Below are 17,112 nucleotides of genomic sequence, written 5' to 3' on the forward strand. Positions count from 1 at the left end.
ATCCTCTCATACACATACCTGGTTTAATATTTTTAATTGATTAAAATATGTTGCTATATGTAAAGTATTTAAAAAATCCTTTCTACTCCCCAGACTTGTTAATGGACTAGTGTTATGCTCTGTCATATTGGTTTCCCTTCCTATGGCAAAATAGAAGAAATGTTAATCTCACTGTTGTAAATCCATCAGGTTTAAAAATATCCTTCCTGTCTTCTAGTCTAAATGTCCATGATTATTCTTCTCTCTGTCTAAAGTGCAGATCCATACTCTATTCTTTTTTCTTTGTTTCAAAAGAAATCATCCCATTTCTTTCTAAATACTATAGATTTGGATTGATTGATATGATAGGGTTTCACTGATCTATGTGATTTGTTTTAATCAGCAGGTATAGCTGTTGCTCTTTCTTGCTTTCCCACATATAGAAATGCACCTTCTCCTTCCTTAGCAGGCAGGGTTGTCATACTCCAGGAGGTGGCTCGACATCTCCTGGGATTACAACTGATCTCCAGACAACAAAGATCAGTTCACCTGGAGAAAATGGCCGCTTTGGACATTATACCCTATTGAAGGTCCCTCCACTCCCCAAACTCCGCCCTCCTCAAGCCCCACTCCAAAAATCAGGTATTTCCCAACCCAGAGTTGGCACCCCTTCTGGCAGGAGGGGACATCTCCTCCAAGGTTCCATGGATAATTAGTAGGGTTGCCAACTGCCAGGTAGTAGCAGGAGATCTCCTGCTAATTCAACTGATCTCCAGCTGATAGAGATCAGATCACCTAGAGAAATGGCCGCTTTGGCAATTGAACTCTATGGCATTGAAGTCCCTCCCCAAACCCCGCCCTCCTCAGGCTCCGCCCCAAAAATCTCCCGCCGGTAGGGAAGAGGGACCTGGCAACCCTAATGATTAGATGGTTCTGTTATCTCAGAACAATTAGTGCCTATTGAGAAAACATCACCCAATTATTCTGACCCATTAAATTAGCTGATTTAACCAACAGCAGCAACAATGCTATTGCAAATTACTTGGGAGGAGACCTGAAAAGAAGACGCCCCGCCTGGAAACATAATGACCATCACAGTCACAAAAGAAAGAACACACAAAAGAAAGATGGAATGTTAAACAAGACAACAATAAAAAAGATGAAAACAGATGGTAAAAATGACAAATAGAAACACAGAACATTCCTGAAGTTTGAGCTGAAAGTTGGGTGGAGGCAGCGTGACCCAAGTGCCAGTCTAAGTGCCCTCTTATCATGGGTTACGGTGGCATGGGGGCATTTCCGTTGGTGCCTGAGTGCTGTAGAGCTGCACAGGGTTCCTCCGCCACCGCAGCCTCTCCGGGACCTAAGTCCGGCGTGGGGGGGGCATTCTCAGGGGCGGAGCTAACTTTAGTCAGCTTCCCTTCCAGCCCGTGGACTGCAAATTACTTCTGTAGGAGATTATTCCTCATTCGAGCAAATTACTTCAGAAAAAGCGGTGCTGCGCCAGCTTTTGTTGGTGCAGCATCGCTTTTTTCAATGGGGCAATTTTTTAAAATTTAAGTTTAAAAAGGGTGGTGTTTTTTTTGCCTCCCAGCAGCCAGGAAACCTTTTCGGAGGTGCCATGGTGGCGCTTAGGCCACAGCGCCCCAGCCGCTGCAAGGCTCATGAATGGGCTGTAAGTTATAGTAACCATATGCTTCTGCTTGAACTTTAACAAGCTCCCCAACATGTTTGATCATGCTTGTTCCATACTGCGATGCAGAAAACCCCCATTAGAAACACTGTGGTTTCAAATGAGTGGAGAAACTGATCGTTTCTTTTCTAACCCTCGTTTCTCAAAATGATATTAAGGTTAGATAAGTACACAGAATTGTGTGAAAAGATCATTGTTTTGCTTTGAACTGTGTTGTTTGGTAGTCCTTGCTTCTGGAATTGATATATCGCATTAGCCTTCTTCCTACAAAAATTGGCCAGGGTAGTGTGGCTTCAGAAATCACGTTGTTTTGCATAAATGGATGCAAACGTGCAGCATCTGTATGCTTTTTTCCCCTCACCTGAACCCTATGTTTTGAGAGACAAGTTACTATTTGGCTTTTAGGTAATGGACCCTTCACTCTGGTTCGTACCATAGAAATCAAATAGAAATTCCCTGATAGTCGCTTCATTCCTACAGTGTCTTCGTAAGACTTCTGTAGGAGATTATTCCTCATTCAAGCAAGCACATCACTGTGTGACAAGGGCCTTGGTCTTACCACGATTCAGCTTACCACGTTCCTGGTGAATACTGGGATGTCTGACAAGAGTTCCTGCCATGAGGGGAAAATGTCTCAAACTATGATATGCACTGCATGGTGTAAAAGGTTGGGGTTTTTGTTTTTTAAAGACATTTTCATTTCAATTTTGTTTTGCCCCTACTCTCATAGCTATGGAGGTTCCATATATTTGCAGTCACTGCAAATTATCTAAAGACGTTGTAGAAGCACTAACAAGTAAAAGCACTAACAAGTAAAGACTATAGCTAGATAGTCTTCATTCTTTCTGATGATTTGGAATCAGAACTTTATGGCCAGCAGCTAAGTAAAGCCTCATTGCTGGGAGCAGAATACAAACCACCATCTTCCCTGTGAAGGTCCCCTCATCCTCAGGAGCAGAAATTTAGGAGGGTCCATGGACTGTGGCAGAAAGGAGAGGGCTGTTTCCAAAACTCATCACCTCTTGGTGTATTGGATTCCAGTAATCATGTAAGAATGCTGTGGCTAGGGCTGCCAGGTTCCTTTTTGCCACCGCCGGGAGGCTTTTGGGGTGGAGTCTTAGGTAAGCGGGGTTTGGGGAGGGGAGGACTTCAATGCCATAAAGTCCAATTGTCAAAGCGGCCATTCTTTCCAGGGGAACTGATCTCTATCGGCTGGAGATCAGTTGTAATAGCAGGAGATCTCCAGCTAGTACCTGGAGGTTGGCAACCCTAGCTTTGGTGCGTTGGGGTTTCTGAAGTTTGAACTATGTTCATTCAAATTACTATTTGAATAATGAATGAGGAAATTGAATATTTTTATATAGGGGATGCAGTAAGATATTTTTTATGTTGTTTGGTAAGCAGTAAAGATTGTGGGAGTTATATTCTAGGTCAAGCACAAGATGGTGCTATTGTACAACACAACACTTTTCAGGGAATAATTTGCTCACTTGAAAATTTGTAGTCATTAAACAAAGAAATCTCAGAGAGAAGGCAACAGACCACCATTGCAAACAAATCTTTGAAAAGCCACTCTATCTATTTCCAAAAGGACTAAAGGAAAAGGAAAGATTTATCTTGGAATTGTATAAAAGACAATAACTTCCAGCAGCAGCTTTACAAAGAACCATCCATTTCAACAGATGTGCCTTGAAGGAGCCTGAAACAATGGAAATATATTCCAACAACAGACAAGGTTGGTCTATTTTCCTCTATTTCTGCATGTATTGGGCAATATGTGAGTCCTTCCGTTATTCAGTGCCGGAGGAAAGGAAAAGCGGGTCTCTGGTGGCAAATGTGCTAAAGGATTTGAAATTGGATGTGAAGGAGCTGGTCAATCGAAGGGCGCGGCTAGTTTCTGAAGGCACCAAGCAATATTTCCAGCTGGATCCTCACTCTGGGGATGTGTTATTGAAGGACAGAATAGACCGAGAGGCTTTGTGTGGTCAGAAGGACCCTTGTGTCTTACTCTCAGAGATTGTGCTGGAAAACCCAGTGCAAGTGCACAGAATTGAAGTGGAAATAGAGGATGTGAACGACAACTCTCCCCAGTTCTCTAAAAAGGAATTCCTTTTGGAAATGCCTGAGCAAACTCCCCTGAATACTCGATTCCCGCTGGAGATTGCTAAAGATGCAGACAAAGGAGAAAATGCTGTTCAGAATTACTCAATAAGTCCTAACAATCATTTTAGTGTGGATGTGCAAAATCGCAGGGATGGTAGCAAATATGCGGAATTAATATTGCAGAAACAATTAGACCGTGAAGAGAAAGCACAATGTTCCCTGATTTTGTCAGCTGTTGATGGGGGAAGTCCGAGGAAAACAGGCACAGCAAAAATTGTTATTGATGTTCTGGATGCCAATGACAATGCGCCTCAGTTTCATCAGTCTGTGTACAAGGTAAAACTGATGGAAAACTGCCTGCCAAATATAGTTGTAACTACAGTGAATGCAACTGACAGGGATTTAGGCCCCTTTGGAGATATAACCTTTTCTTTCAGTCAGCTACCAGATAATGTGGCTAGATCATTCAAGTTAAATAAACATACTGGAGAACTAACCGTAGCTGGAATAATTGATTATGAAGAAAACACCAACTATGAGATAAGTATTAGAGCCACTGATGGAGGGGGGCTCTCGGCTTACTGCAAAGTCATTGTGGAGGTTGAGGACAGGAATGACAATGCTCCAGAAGTGACCCTCACATCCCTCACCAGTCCATTACCAGAAGATTCTCCTATTGATACACTGGTGGCCCTCTTCCGTATCACAGATCGAGACTCTGGAGATAATGGCAGAACTGGTTGCGCCATTGGGAAAAACCTACCATTCATGTTAAAAACCTCAGAGAATAACTATTACCAGCTGGTGACCCAGCAGTCCTTAGACAGAGAAAAAGCCTCAGAGTACAACATCACCATCACAGCCACAGACCGGGGCTCTCCCAGGCTCACTTCAACAAGAATAATTAACGTTCAGATCTCAGATGTCAATGACAACTCCCCAGTATTTGAAAAGTCAAGGTATGAAATGCAAATCCGAGAAAATAATATTCCTGGTCTTTTACTAGGATTGGTACATGCTAATGACCTGGATACAGATCAAAATGCCAAAGTGACCTATTCACTTTTGCCTGGGAAGGTCAGCGATCAACCTGTGTCCTCTTACGTCTCCATCAACTCGGAAACTGGGAATCTTTATGCCATCCGATCTCTGGACTATGAGCAGATAAAAGATTTCCAGGTGACTGTGAGGGCTGTGGACAGCGGGTCTTCTCCCCTGAGCTCCGAAGTTATGGTTCGAGTTGTTGTCATGGATGAAAATGATAATGCCCCATTCATCCTGTACCCACTTCAGAATGGCACTTCCCCATCCAATGACCTGGTTCCTAGGGGGGCCGAGGCTGGCTACCTGGTCACCAAGGTGGTGGCCGTGGACAGAGATTCCGGTCAGAACTCTTGGCTTTCCTATGAGCTCCTGAAGGCCACAGAACCAGGCCTATTCAGTGTGGGGGCACAGAATGGAGAAGTGAAAACCATGAGAGCAATTAATAAAAGAGACAGCTTGAAACAGAAACTTATCATTGGAGTCAGAGACAATGGGAGCCCTCCCCAGTCCACCTCTGCAACGCTAAGCATTCTGCTTGTGGATGGTTTCTCTGACCCTTATATGAAAATAGTGGATATCCCAAAGGAGGAAGTGGTGCAGGAAGAAGACCGTAACCTGACTATGTATCTGGTCATATGCTTGGCTGTCATCTCCTTCATTTTTCTGGTTTCTGTGTTGGTGTTTATTGCCATCAAGATTCAGAAAAGGAGGAAGTTCATAGAGACCTCCACCTTGAATTTCCCAGTGGGACCGAATTTCCCAGAGAACTGTGGAGATGTTGATGCTGGAACCCTTTCCCGGGCTTACAACTATGAAGTGTGCTTAGCTGGTGGGTCTCTGAACAGCGAGTTCCGGTTTCTTAGGCCCCTTTTCCCAGTATTTTCTGTGGAGCCTCCTCACAAGAAGGAGGAATCAAGGATTTCATCTTCTCAGGAAGTTTCCAGTCATGCAGCAGAAGGTCAACTCATGAACCAGGTGAGAATACAATCGACATCTTATTGTTAAATTTAAAATTCCTAATATTGGTTAAATGTGAAATTGCTAAATTGGCAACAAAACTTTATTAGCTATATCCCAGCGCAATCTGTTATTGTTTCTCTGTATCTCTTGATCCCACGTCTTTTTTTGCCATCCATATGTAGAAGAAAATAATGATATCTCGCATGTAATTTATAGTTACAACAACATGACAAATATCTATCTCTTCTCCTTTTCTTTGTGACCATTTTCCCCAGAGTGTGCAAAAGAGCTAGGCAGCAGGCATTAGCTTGTGCTTGGGGAATTGGCAACCTTTCATGATCAATAGATCCCCCTGGGAATATTCTGTGTTTTTTATTCTTGCTGCTTATGTCTGGTGCAATGTACATCTCAGTTTGTTATTCGCAAAGCTTAGTTTTGTTGCTTGTCCGAGGGAGGCAGTCTGACCCCCTGTACTTACTGCAGCTCACCAGGCGGGTGAGCCACCTGCTGCTTCCCATGGGGTAGGGGCTACTCCCTGGGCACTGCTCTTGCAGCGACACCCAGGAGTGGCCACTGTTGGTCCTACAGCAGCTCTGTGTAGGAGCCAGCAGCAGAAGACCCAGTTGGTCCCAGTAGCCACTCCAACAGCAGAGGTGTTCCAGAGCAGCCCTGCTGCAGTGTGCTGGAAGACCTCTACCTAGCCCCATCTGGAAGAAGTGGGGCTGTCTCAACATATGGCAGGGCTTCACATCTCTGTGAGCAGGGGAGTCCAGAAGAGCCAGGTCTCTCCCACATTGTTTGGGGAGAGGAAGGCGGCTGGGAGAGTGGGCTTAAGTGTGTTGTGAACCACCCTTTTCTCCAGGTTCTGACATATGAGCTAAGGCCCCCAGTCAGGGAAAGGAATGTTTGGACACATCCCTTGAAAAGAAGGTTCTGCAACCAGGAATAGGAAAGCTCCACAATCTGCTCTGAACTTCTCTGAAAAATCATTCACCCTCCATATACCCTCAGAATATTCTGGTCCCCATATATGGATTGTGGTTCAAATGCAGAGATCATTTACTATTCCAATCAGAAAAGGAGAAATTCAGAGAACATACACCACTTACTATTATGAATTTACTTCATTTATAGTCTGCCTTTCCCACTGGGACTGTAGGGAGATTACAGAATTATAAATCAATGAAATAAGACCTGTATAATATGTGCAACAAATAATGAAACAAAATTGGATTACATAATTAAAGAAACAATGGAATACAGAATATACATCCAAGAGGCAGCTGTTGCTGTCAACTTTTTGCCGGGGACACATGAAAAGAGTCTTGCTTTGATGAGTGAAGCTCCCTCAATGGAGCATATCAAGACAAGCTGTCCTGAATATATCTGGGTCCAAAGCCATGAAGGGCTTTGAAGGGAATAACCAGCACCTTGAATTGAATCTGGGAATCAACTGGTACCCAATGGAGTGACTGCAGAATAGGTATAGTATGTATACTCTGCCTAGCTCCTGATAATAAGCAAGCTGTAGCATTCTGTACCAAATTGAGTTTCCAAGTCATCTTTGTGGGCAGATCCATGTAGATCGCCTTACAATAGTCTAGCCTCATGGATACTCGTGGCTAGATCAACCAGGTCAAAGAAAGGAGCCATATTCCAGGCTAAATGAAGTTGGAAGAAACCATTCTTTTTTTCTTTTTCTTTTTACAAATGATTACCTTGCTTCTTCAGCAATAATGTTGAGTCCAGTATAACCCCTAGGCTCTTACCTAAGTCACTGAGGATCAGCTGAAACCCATCAAATGTGGGAAGCCCAATGCCCTTGAAGACCTCAGACTTTCCAACCATTATTACCTCTGCCATATCAGGATTCCATTTAAACTTGTTCACCTGTAGCCATTTAACCACTGCAGTCAGACATTGACCCAGGACAGCTATAGCAGCATAAAGTGGTCTAAACATGGAAAGACAGAGCTGGGTATCATCAGCATATTGGTAACAACCAACTCAAAAACCATAAATGGTTTCTCTCAATGTCTGTACCTAGCATGGGAGATAAGACAGAGCCTTATAGTACCCCACAGGGCAAGTCCCATCCTGTTGACAACTGTTTCCTGATAGCAACCCTCTGAGTCCAATCTATAAGGAACAATTTAAACCATTCCAAAAAACAACACTTGAAAGCTACTTATACCTCGAAATATCTCAGCAGGATGACATGGTCTGCCGTATCAAACGCTGCTGATAGACCCAACAACGGCGCACAACATTTGTCTACATCTAAAGCAAGATAATCAGCTACATCCACGGACACCCTCTCTGTCTTATAGCCTAGACTGAAACCTAATTGAAAGTGGTCTACGGCAGATGTGTCATCCAGGAAAACATGGAATTACTTTGCCACCACCCTCTCAGTTATCTTGCCCAGAAAGGGCAGATCAGAGGCTGGATGATAATTGGTCACATCATTCTTCCCCAGTGATGGTTTTTTAAGTAATTGACAAATAACCACTTCTTTTAGCACTTGTTTCAATTAAATCAAATCTCTGAGGAAATCAGTGTTTTGGATCAAATTGATCATGAAAAAGAAGCGAAGTGTGACATAAGTCAGAGTGATTGACAGAAGAGAGGTTTTTGTGGCACTGTATGGTTCGTGTGGAGATTGAGGATAGTAATGGCAGTTGATCAAGCACGATCACCTACTGGTTTGTCTCACTTATTGCTTTCCATTCAAAATAATTTTTCATTTTAATTTACAACATTTATACTCCACCTTTCTGTCTTCATAAGGGCCACCAAGGCAACTAGCAAATTAAAACATACATAATAAAACCACAGTTTAAAAACCATTTAAACCACCAAAAACACATTATTAAAACAATTAAAACCAGAGCTAAAATACATACAAAAACCTAAAAACAACAGTTAAAATATTGAGCAGGAAGGAGGAATCCATGAGGGAATGCCAAACAGAACAAAAAAGTCTTCACACATTGGTGGAAGAAGACAATACAAGGGGAGAGATTAATCTCCCTGGGGAGAGAGTTCTAGAGTTTTGGTACCATGACCGCGATCGCCCTCTCCCGGGTTGCCACCAGCCTAACCTCAGAAGGTAGGGGCACCCAAAACAGGGCCTCGGAAGATGATCGTAGCTGTTGGGTAGGTTCATAAGGAAGTAGGTGATCAAAATATTGTCGAAGGCTTTCACGGTCAGAGTTCATTGGTTCTTGTAGGTTATCCAGGCTGTGTAACCGTGGTCTTGGAATTTTCTTTCCAAGACCACAGTTACACAGCCCGGATAATCTACAAGAACCAATGAAGCAGGTGATCCTTTGGATATGAGATTATTTAATTCTCAGACTTGGGAAATACATCTGCAAGATGTAATGGTATTTGCTCCTTATTTACCAAAGGACAACCTAACCCTGTAGAATAAGGAGCTACTGCACAGGGGTGAAATGAGTTAGCATGGTGCTCGAGACAAAATTCCACACAAAACATTGAAGTGATCTGATCAGGAGCTTGCCTTGTGTGGTTCAAGGAAGTTCAATCAAGGTTCATTCACCTGCCAATTGTGTTGTGTTGAAGTTATCAGCATGCCTAATGCAAGTGTCTCAGATCTGGCAACTATATAATTCTCTAGCATCCTAGCAAAGGAAAGCAAACATAATTATCAAAATTTAGCAAATGAGTAGAAGGCAGATTCTGAGAATGGCCTCACAATGGAATGATTCAAAGTATGGTATAACATGCCAAGGGTTTTAATTTAATTTTCCATATGTGTGCATGAAACTATCTTTATGATTCTTCATTGATTCTAGATATTTGAGGATTCATGCTTCTTCTGTGACTGAATTGTTTTTCCAAAATCTGAATCTCACTCTTCTTCTACTATGTTAAGTTTATATATGTTTAGAATAACTTTTTTTGGTTGTCTGATTTAAGATTTTTTAAAATCAGTTTAAAAAGCGTTAATGTACGTAAGTGTTAGAAAAAACCTTTGTACTTCTCAGAGCTATGGAAGGACTAGCATTATGCTGTATTAGAGATTCCCTTCCTATGGTGCATTAGAAGAAGCTGTTATGATAGCTCCTTTGTAAATTACTTGGGCTTAAAAGAATCCTTCCTCTCCATGTGTCAGTTATTGGAAACCAAGTCCCTTCTACCCACTCATTACAAACGTGTAAATGTGTTTGTCTTAGGGCTATGGACAGTGTGTTTGTCTTAGGGTTTTTTTGGTTGCCTTTTGAATATATATGATATTCAAGGAAGTTAAAAATGGAATTTAAAAACATAATAGTAGAAGCCCTTAAAACAATTAATGTTATTCAAGAGGGAAGGCACTTCCCCAGTACCAGCGTATAATACAGCCCGCAATAGGGAACCCTCCATCTAACTGAAGGCCCTCCAAAACAGGTAAGATCTTTAATGCACTCCAGTTTAAAGGGTTTATGGGGTAGAACTCAGAAATTTCATGGTAGTTGCTCCATTTCCACAGCATCCTTCTTGACATTTCTCTTGGAGATTATCCTTCATTTCAGAAAGGAAATCACTATGAGACAAAGATCTAAGGGAAGTTAAGTTACACCTTTGCTTGATGACCAGGTGAATGGTACCATACATGCACAAGGTTAATTTTTGAATTAACCTTGCACAAGGTTAATTCAGTAATTTCCCCAGTGACCTTTTTCTGGCCATATTTTGTTGTAAAGGTTTTCTCTGAAAATGATTTCTGATCGTGGATTCATGGAATGATTAATTCTGTTTTCAGTCAAAGAATTCTTAGCTTTGAACTATGATTTTTATTTGCATAGCTGTTTTGATTTGAACATTATAATGGGCCTGGCCCAAAGAACAGCCAGTATGGTGTAGTGTTTATAGTGCCAGGCTAAGTTCTAGGACACCTGGATTCAAATCTCTGCTCTTCCATGATGTTTACTGACTGCCTGTAGGTCAGTCACTGTCTCTCCACCACACCTGCCTTACAGAGTTGTTGCGAGAATGAAATGGTGAAGAGAGAACCATGCATACTGCCGTGAACTCCTTGGAAGGGATAAAAACGTAGATGGTTTGAACCATAAAGCTAGTTTTCTGAGCCCACAGTGGGGTTTTCCTAATTTTGTTTTAAAAACAGGAACCCACAGTGCCCCACAAGCAACTGCTTTTCAAGTTGAGGGGAGTTTACAAAGTACTCATGGGATCCAGCTACTCCAAGAAAAAAGGAAAAATTAATCCACTGTTACAGGGAGCTCCTTCCTTGGGTCAGTCCAGCCATCTCAGATCCAGGCAAGTGACAGAATACAGTGCTGATAGTTACTGGCCTTTGGTTGTGACAGTAAAATGACATAGACAAAATACAACAGGAAGTCTGCCAACTTGAACCCAAGCTTAACTCATAAACTTTTATTAGCTGTCAGATGTCTAACTAATAGAAACAGTTTTAACATATAATTGAAGTCTGCCTATATAAGAGACATAAGAACAAGTTTATTATTTTCCACTAAGTAATCAGAATATCTTTCATTATACCTGTGCCTCATTTTGGGTTTAATTTTTTTTAAAGGTGTAATGAATGAGGAAGGGGTCAAAACAGGTACAATATATGATACAGGTTAAAAAACACATAAATATTATAAGGATTGCAAGTTCACAACATGAAACGTATTTTTGGTTTTGGTAAATGATAAAGATTATCAGAGTTACATCGTAGCTGAAGCACAAGGTGGTGCTATTGCACAAGGCAACACTTTTCGGGGAATAATTGCTCTTCTGCAAATCTGTAGCCTTTAGACAAAGAAATCTCAGAGAGAAAGGCAACAGATCTTCATTGCAAGCAAATCTGCAGACATTTCAGGACGGGAAAAAGCCACTGTATCCATTTCTAAAACAAAAAGCAAAGATCTGCCTTGGAAACATAAAATAGACAAACACTTCTTGGAACTGCCTTACCAAGAACTATCCTGTGAATCAGATGTGCCTAGTTGGAGGCTGAGACAATGGAAATACATCACAACAACAGGCAAGCTTGGTCTTTTTTCCTGTATCTCTGCATGTGTGGGGCAATATGTGACTCCTTCCGTTATTCAGTGCCTGAGGAAAAGAAAAGTGGGTCTCTGGTGGCAAATGTGCTAAAGGATTTGAAATTGGATGTGAAGGAGTTGGTCAATCGTAGGGCCCGGCTGGTTTCTAAAAGTACCAAACAATATTTCCAGCTGTATCCTCAGTCTGGGAATGTTCTATTAAAGGATAAAATAGATCGAGAGGTTCTGTGTGGCCAGAAGGACCCTTGTGTCTTACTCTCAGAGATTGTGCTGGAAAACCCATTGCAAGTGCGCAGAATTGAAGTTGAAATAGTTGATGTGAATGACAATTCACCTCAGTTCCCTAAAGAAGAATACCTTTTTGAAATACCCGAGCAGGTACCAGTGAATACCAGATTCCCTTTGGAGACAGCTCGGGATTCAGACAAAGAAGAAAATGCTGTTCAGAATTATACCCTTAGTCCCAATGACCATTTTATGTTGGATGTGCAAAGTCACAGTGATGGTACCAAACATGCAGAGTTGGTATTGCAAAAGCAATTAGACCGTGAAGAGAATGCAGAGCTCTTCCTCATTCTGTCGGCTGTTGATGGAGGGACCCCAAAGAGAACAGGCACAGCACAAATTATAGTTAAAGTTCTGGACGCTAATGATAATTTCCCTCAGTTTGGCGATTCTCTATACAAAGTGAAACTGGAGGAAAACACCCCGAGAGGTACACTTGTAACTAAAGTGGAAGCAACTGACAGGGATTTCGGTTCCTATGGGGATATCACTTACTCTTTCAACCAGGTCTCAGATACTGTGCTCAGATCATTCAACTTAAACAAACATACTGGGGAACTTACTGTTGCTGAAACAATTGATTATGAAGAGGATATAAATTATGCAATAAAGATCAAAGCCACGGATGGAGGGGGGCTCTCTGCTTACTGCAAAGTCATTGTGGAGGTTGAGGACAGGAATGACAACGCCCCAGAAGTGACCCTAACCTCCCTCACCAGCCCCTTACCAGAAGATTCTCTCCCAGATACCGTGGTGGCCCTCTTCAGTGTCAACGATCAAGACTCTGAAGATAATGGCAGAACTGGTTGCACCACCGGGACAAACTTACCCTTCATGCTTAAAGCCGCAGAGAACAACTATTACCAGTTGGTGACCCAGCAGCCCCTGGACCGAGAAAGAGTCTCAGAGTACAACATCACCATCACAGCTACAGACTGGGGCTCTCCCAGGCTTACTTCAACAAGAATAATTACTGTCCAAATCTCAGATATCAATGACAACTCCCCAGTATTTGAAAAGTCTTATTATGAAATGCCAATACAGGAAAATAACATTCCAGGTCTTCTGATAGGATTAGTACATGCTGATGACCTGGACACAGAGCAGAATGCCAAAGTGACCTATTCTCTTTTGCCTGGGAAGGTCAGCGATCAACCTGTGTCCTCTTATGTCTCCATCAACTCTGAAACTGGGAATCTGTATGCCATCCGATCTCTAGACTATGAGCAGATAAAAGATTTCCAGGTGACCGTGAGGGCTGTGGACAGCGGTTCTCCTCCCCTGAGCTCCAAAGTTATGGTCCGAGTTGTTGTCATGGATGAAAATGATAACGCCCCGTTCATCCTGTACCCACTTCAGAACGGCACTTCCCCATCCAATGACCTGGTTCCCCGGGGGGCTGAGGCTGGCTATCTGGTCACCAAGGTGGTGGCAGTGGACAGAGATTCTGGTCAGAACTCTTGGCTCTCCTATGAGCTCCTGAAGGCCACAGAACCAGGTCTGTTTAGTGTGGGGGCCCAGAACGGAGAAGTGAAAACCATGAGGCCCATAAATAAACGAGACACGTTCAAACAGAAACTTATCATTGGAGTCAGAGACAACGGTCACCCTCCCCAGTCCACCTCTGCAACGCTAAGCATTCTGCTAGTGGATGGCTTCTCTGACCCTTATATGAAAATAGTGGATATTCCAAAGGAGGAAGTGGTGCAGGAGGAAGACCGTAACCTGACTATGTATCTGGTCATATGCTTGGCTGTCATCTCCTTCATTTTTCTGGTTTCTGTGTTGGTGTTTATTGCCATCAAGATTCAGAAAAGGAGGAAGTTCATAGAGAGCTCAGCCCTAAATTTCCCAGTGGGACCGAATTTCCCAGAGAACTGTGGAGATGCTGATGCTGGATCCCTTTCCCGGGCTTACAACTATGAAGTGTGCTTAGCTGGTGGTTCTCTGAACAGCGAGTTCAGGTTTCTCAGGCCCCTCTTTCCTGTGTTTTCTGTGGAGCCTGCTCAAAATCCAGGGGTTCAAAGAATTTCAACTGGTTCCCAAGAAGTTCCTGGTCATGCAGCAGAAGGGCAACTCATGAACCAGGTAAGAATATAATTGACATACCAATAATATAGTTAAATAATGTTAAATGCACCTTTGCATTTGAGTTTCAATTTAGCTATGATTTGATCTCATCAAATAAATAAAACAAACGGGTGTAAATCTGAATGCGGGCTTCAACTTCTCTGCTACTTCTGTTTTTCTAAATCTTTGTATTCTGATTTCTTCCAAGTTGGGGTTGTCGGATAAGTTGCGGTTGTCCAGCAGGTCCTCTTCATGAGTCTTGAAAGGATAGGTAAACTTAGCTCTTAACTTTGCACACAGGTTGGTTTCATTTTGCCCCCCTGGTGGTATCAGTCTCTATTGCTGTGCTATAGCTGTCCTCTGTTTTTAGCTTCTGCTACATTGTTCCATTTTAAATTTATTTTCTCCAGGTTGGGAAAGGCTGTGATGAAAAAGAGTGATGTAACAGGTCCGTTTCTTATGTGGATCTTGTCCAGCCAAAACACCTAGCCCATGTTCTGTCCCAAACAGCATAATCCCTGATTCGCCTTTTTGTGTACAGCTTTTTCCAGTTATATTGCTGACTGACTGTCTTGGGGGAGGATTTTTTATTTCCAGGGGAGCTTTTTTTTCTGAGCTCTTCTAGCTGTTCAACATGAGCATTATAATGGGAGCAGAAAAATGCTTTGCTTACAGTATGGCAGTAGGCAGGGTGGGACATTTAGGCTAACTCTCCTCCTCCTCCTAGAAAGCTCACCACCTGGCATATTCTAGGAAAGAGGTAAAGGATTTGTTTGTATTCTCTGTAAGATGGGAAGGCCTAACTTGGTTGTGGGAGCAGCCAAAGAACCAGAGGCTGGTCTTGGTGTGCTTAGTTCTTCCCCTCTTGCAGTAGGTAGACCTGTGTCTGTTCTGTAGAACAGAGGGGCTATTGGGCTTCCAACTTTTGACATTAAAAAGAGGGGGAAATCCAGTCACATACGCAGCCATAAGCCCCATACATTACCATTAGGGTTGCCAGGTCCCCCCTCTCCATTGGCGGTAGGTTTTAGGGGCCGCATTCAACACAATCACGTCACTTCTGCGTCTACCCTTGGAAGCTCCGCATCACTGTAGCCGCTTTAGTACCCAATCCCCAAAACATATGGTCAAGCCCATGTCTTCTTAAGCATGGGCTTGTTGTATGAAGCATTTCATATTCCTCAAGCATGTCTGCTGGTGGGGAAGTCAGTGGTGGCACAAGATTTGTTTGTGCATGTAGGGTTTAGCATCCTTTGCCCTTTCTGTTTAAAAATAGACATACAGATTAAGCCAGAAAGAATTGAGGAATAAAATACAGTATTTCCTCAAATGCATGACAGGCAGCCCATTCCTGAGAGGGAGGGCTGAACTGGTGGCTGGAGGTGGTGCCACCGCATCGCCTCCAAAGGAGGATTCAGCCTCCCCCACCAAAGCCAAAATGCTGCCCTCACCCTCGAGCCCCGTGTAACTGCTCCATAGGGTTCCATGGGGATATGGCACCTAAAAAAGATCAAGGTGAGGGCAAAGGGGGCTTTCCCGGCCTGAAAGGCTCCTCCCCTGGACCGCTCTGGGAACACCCCAGGAACGCCCCCCAGGAAGACGGCGCACAGAATTGCTCTGTCAGGACACTGGCGGGAGGCTGTGCCAGTGTCCCCACGCCAGTGTCCGTGCCAGTTTTGCCAGTGCAAGGGCCACAGGCGCTAGCGTAAGGGGTTATCGATGCCGGCGCCAGCCCCTGCGCTCCTCCTAAAGACTTTCAGCCCTCGAGGTGAGGAATGGCTGTAGATTTCTTTTCCAGGTATGCCATCAAAAAAAGAAAAAGGGGAAAGAAAGCGACAGTCATATTAAATTTGCATACAAGTTACAGTTACAAATATTTTTGTGTATAACATTTTTTTGGGGGTATTTCAAGGTCATCTTCTTTTCCAGTAAATATGGTACTCATCTCCACATGTCTGTAAGTCCAGTGGGCATGGAAAAATTTCAATGGCCTATGAACAGGGACCCTTTCCCCTCTCTGTCCTCAGTTTGGCAGTGAGAACTTCTTGAGTAAGGGTAGTTAACTCCTGAGAATGTCATCACATTTTGGGGGATGGAGAGAAATTCAGATGGGAATGTCTTTCCCATTGAAGCCAGTGAAAATTATTACCAAACCAAAAAACAACCTTGAATACATTACACATGTTTTAAAAAACAACAACAAGAAGCTGATCTTTAAAAGAGACTGTGTACAATCTCAATTTTGACCTGTTCATACCTAGAGGAAAAAATAATGGTGGTCTTGCAAATGAATAATGATTTTGTGTTATTATTATTTTTTAAAAATTACATTAATTATAGCTTGCTTTTCTCACTGAGATTCAAGGTGGGTACACAGTGGAAACAAAATACAATCAACAGCATGGGACATCCAATAAAAGTGAAATAGGGTTTGAATTATAGAAATCTTGGAAGCAGAAACTTGGAACAGAGCTGAAAAAAGACGAAACAAGGCATAAGCATTTAAATAGCTCAGGTTGAACGATGCAGAGATTACACAGTAGGAGCATACTTATAGCAGTAGACAATAATATAGTCCACAGTCACTCTCCCTTTACCAGAGGACCTTGCTGAACCATTTCATTACAGTATACCCCTATTACCTGTGTAGAAACGCCCTCTTGAATAATTCAGTTTTGCATAGTTTGTGAAAACCCACTTCCCACTGGTAGCCTTCCTAACCTTATATTGCAGGCCATTCCATAAGATGGGGGCCGTAACAGAGAATGCATATGTATGGGCTTGTCCAGTACCTTGAATTGAGCCCTGTAACTGATGGGCAGCCAACAGAGTGACTACAGAATGGTAATGATATGCATGTTCCACCTAGCTCCTGATAGTAGCATTTTGCCCCAACTCTGAGTTGACTTCAAGGGGAGACCTATGTAGAGTGGATTC

At 42.8% G+C, this 17,112-nt stretch overlaps 2 protein-coding genes across 4 annotated transcripts in view; both read left to right on the plus strand.

Annotated features, from left to right (window-relative positions):
- The window catches only part of LOC130489117 (protocadherin beta-16-like), a 184,730-nt gene that overhangs the window by 24,895 nt on the left and 142,723 nt on the right, over positions 1-17,112 (plus strand). Inside the window, exon 1 of one of the 3 annotated variants that reach the window (XM_056862836.1) lies at positions 11,709-14,193. The exons of the other annotated variants lie outside the window; for them this stretch is intronic. Coding sequence (XP_056718814.1) covers positions 11,776-14,193 — 2,418 coding nt within the window. The 5' untranslated portion in view covers positions 11,709-11,775. Of the gene's footprint in view, positions 1-11,708; positions 14,194-17,112 lie in introns of those variants that run through there. 3 annotated transcript variants of the gene reach the window in all.
- Positions 3,380-5,824, plus strand: LOC130489174 (protocadherin beta-16-like). The gene has a single exon (XM_056862910.1). The coding sequence runs from the start codon at positions 3,380-3,382 to the stop codon at positions 5,822-5,824; it is 2,445 nt and encodes an 814-aa protein (XP_056718888.1).

This window comes from Euleptes europaea, chromosome 17, assembly GCF_029931775.1.
Source record: "Euleptes europaea isolate rEulEur1 chromosome 17, rEulEur1.hap1, whole genome shotgun sequence".
Taxonomy (NCBI): domain Eukaryota; kingdom Metazoa; phylum Chordata; class Lepidosauria; order Squamata; family Sphaerodactylidae; genus Euleptes; species Euleptes europaea.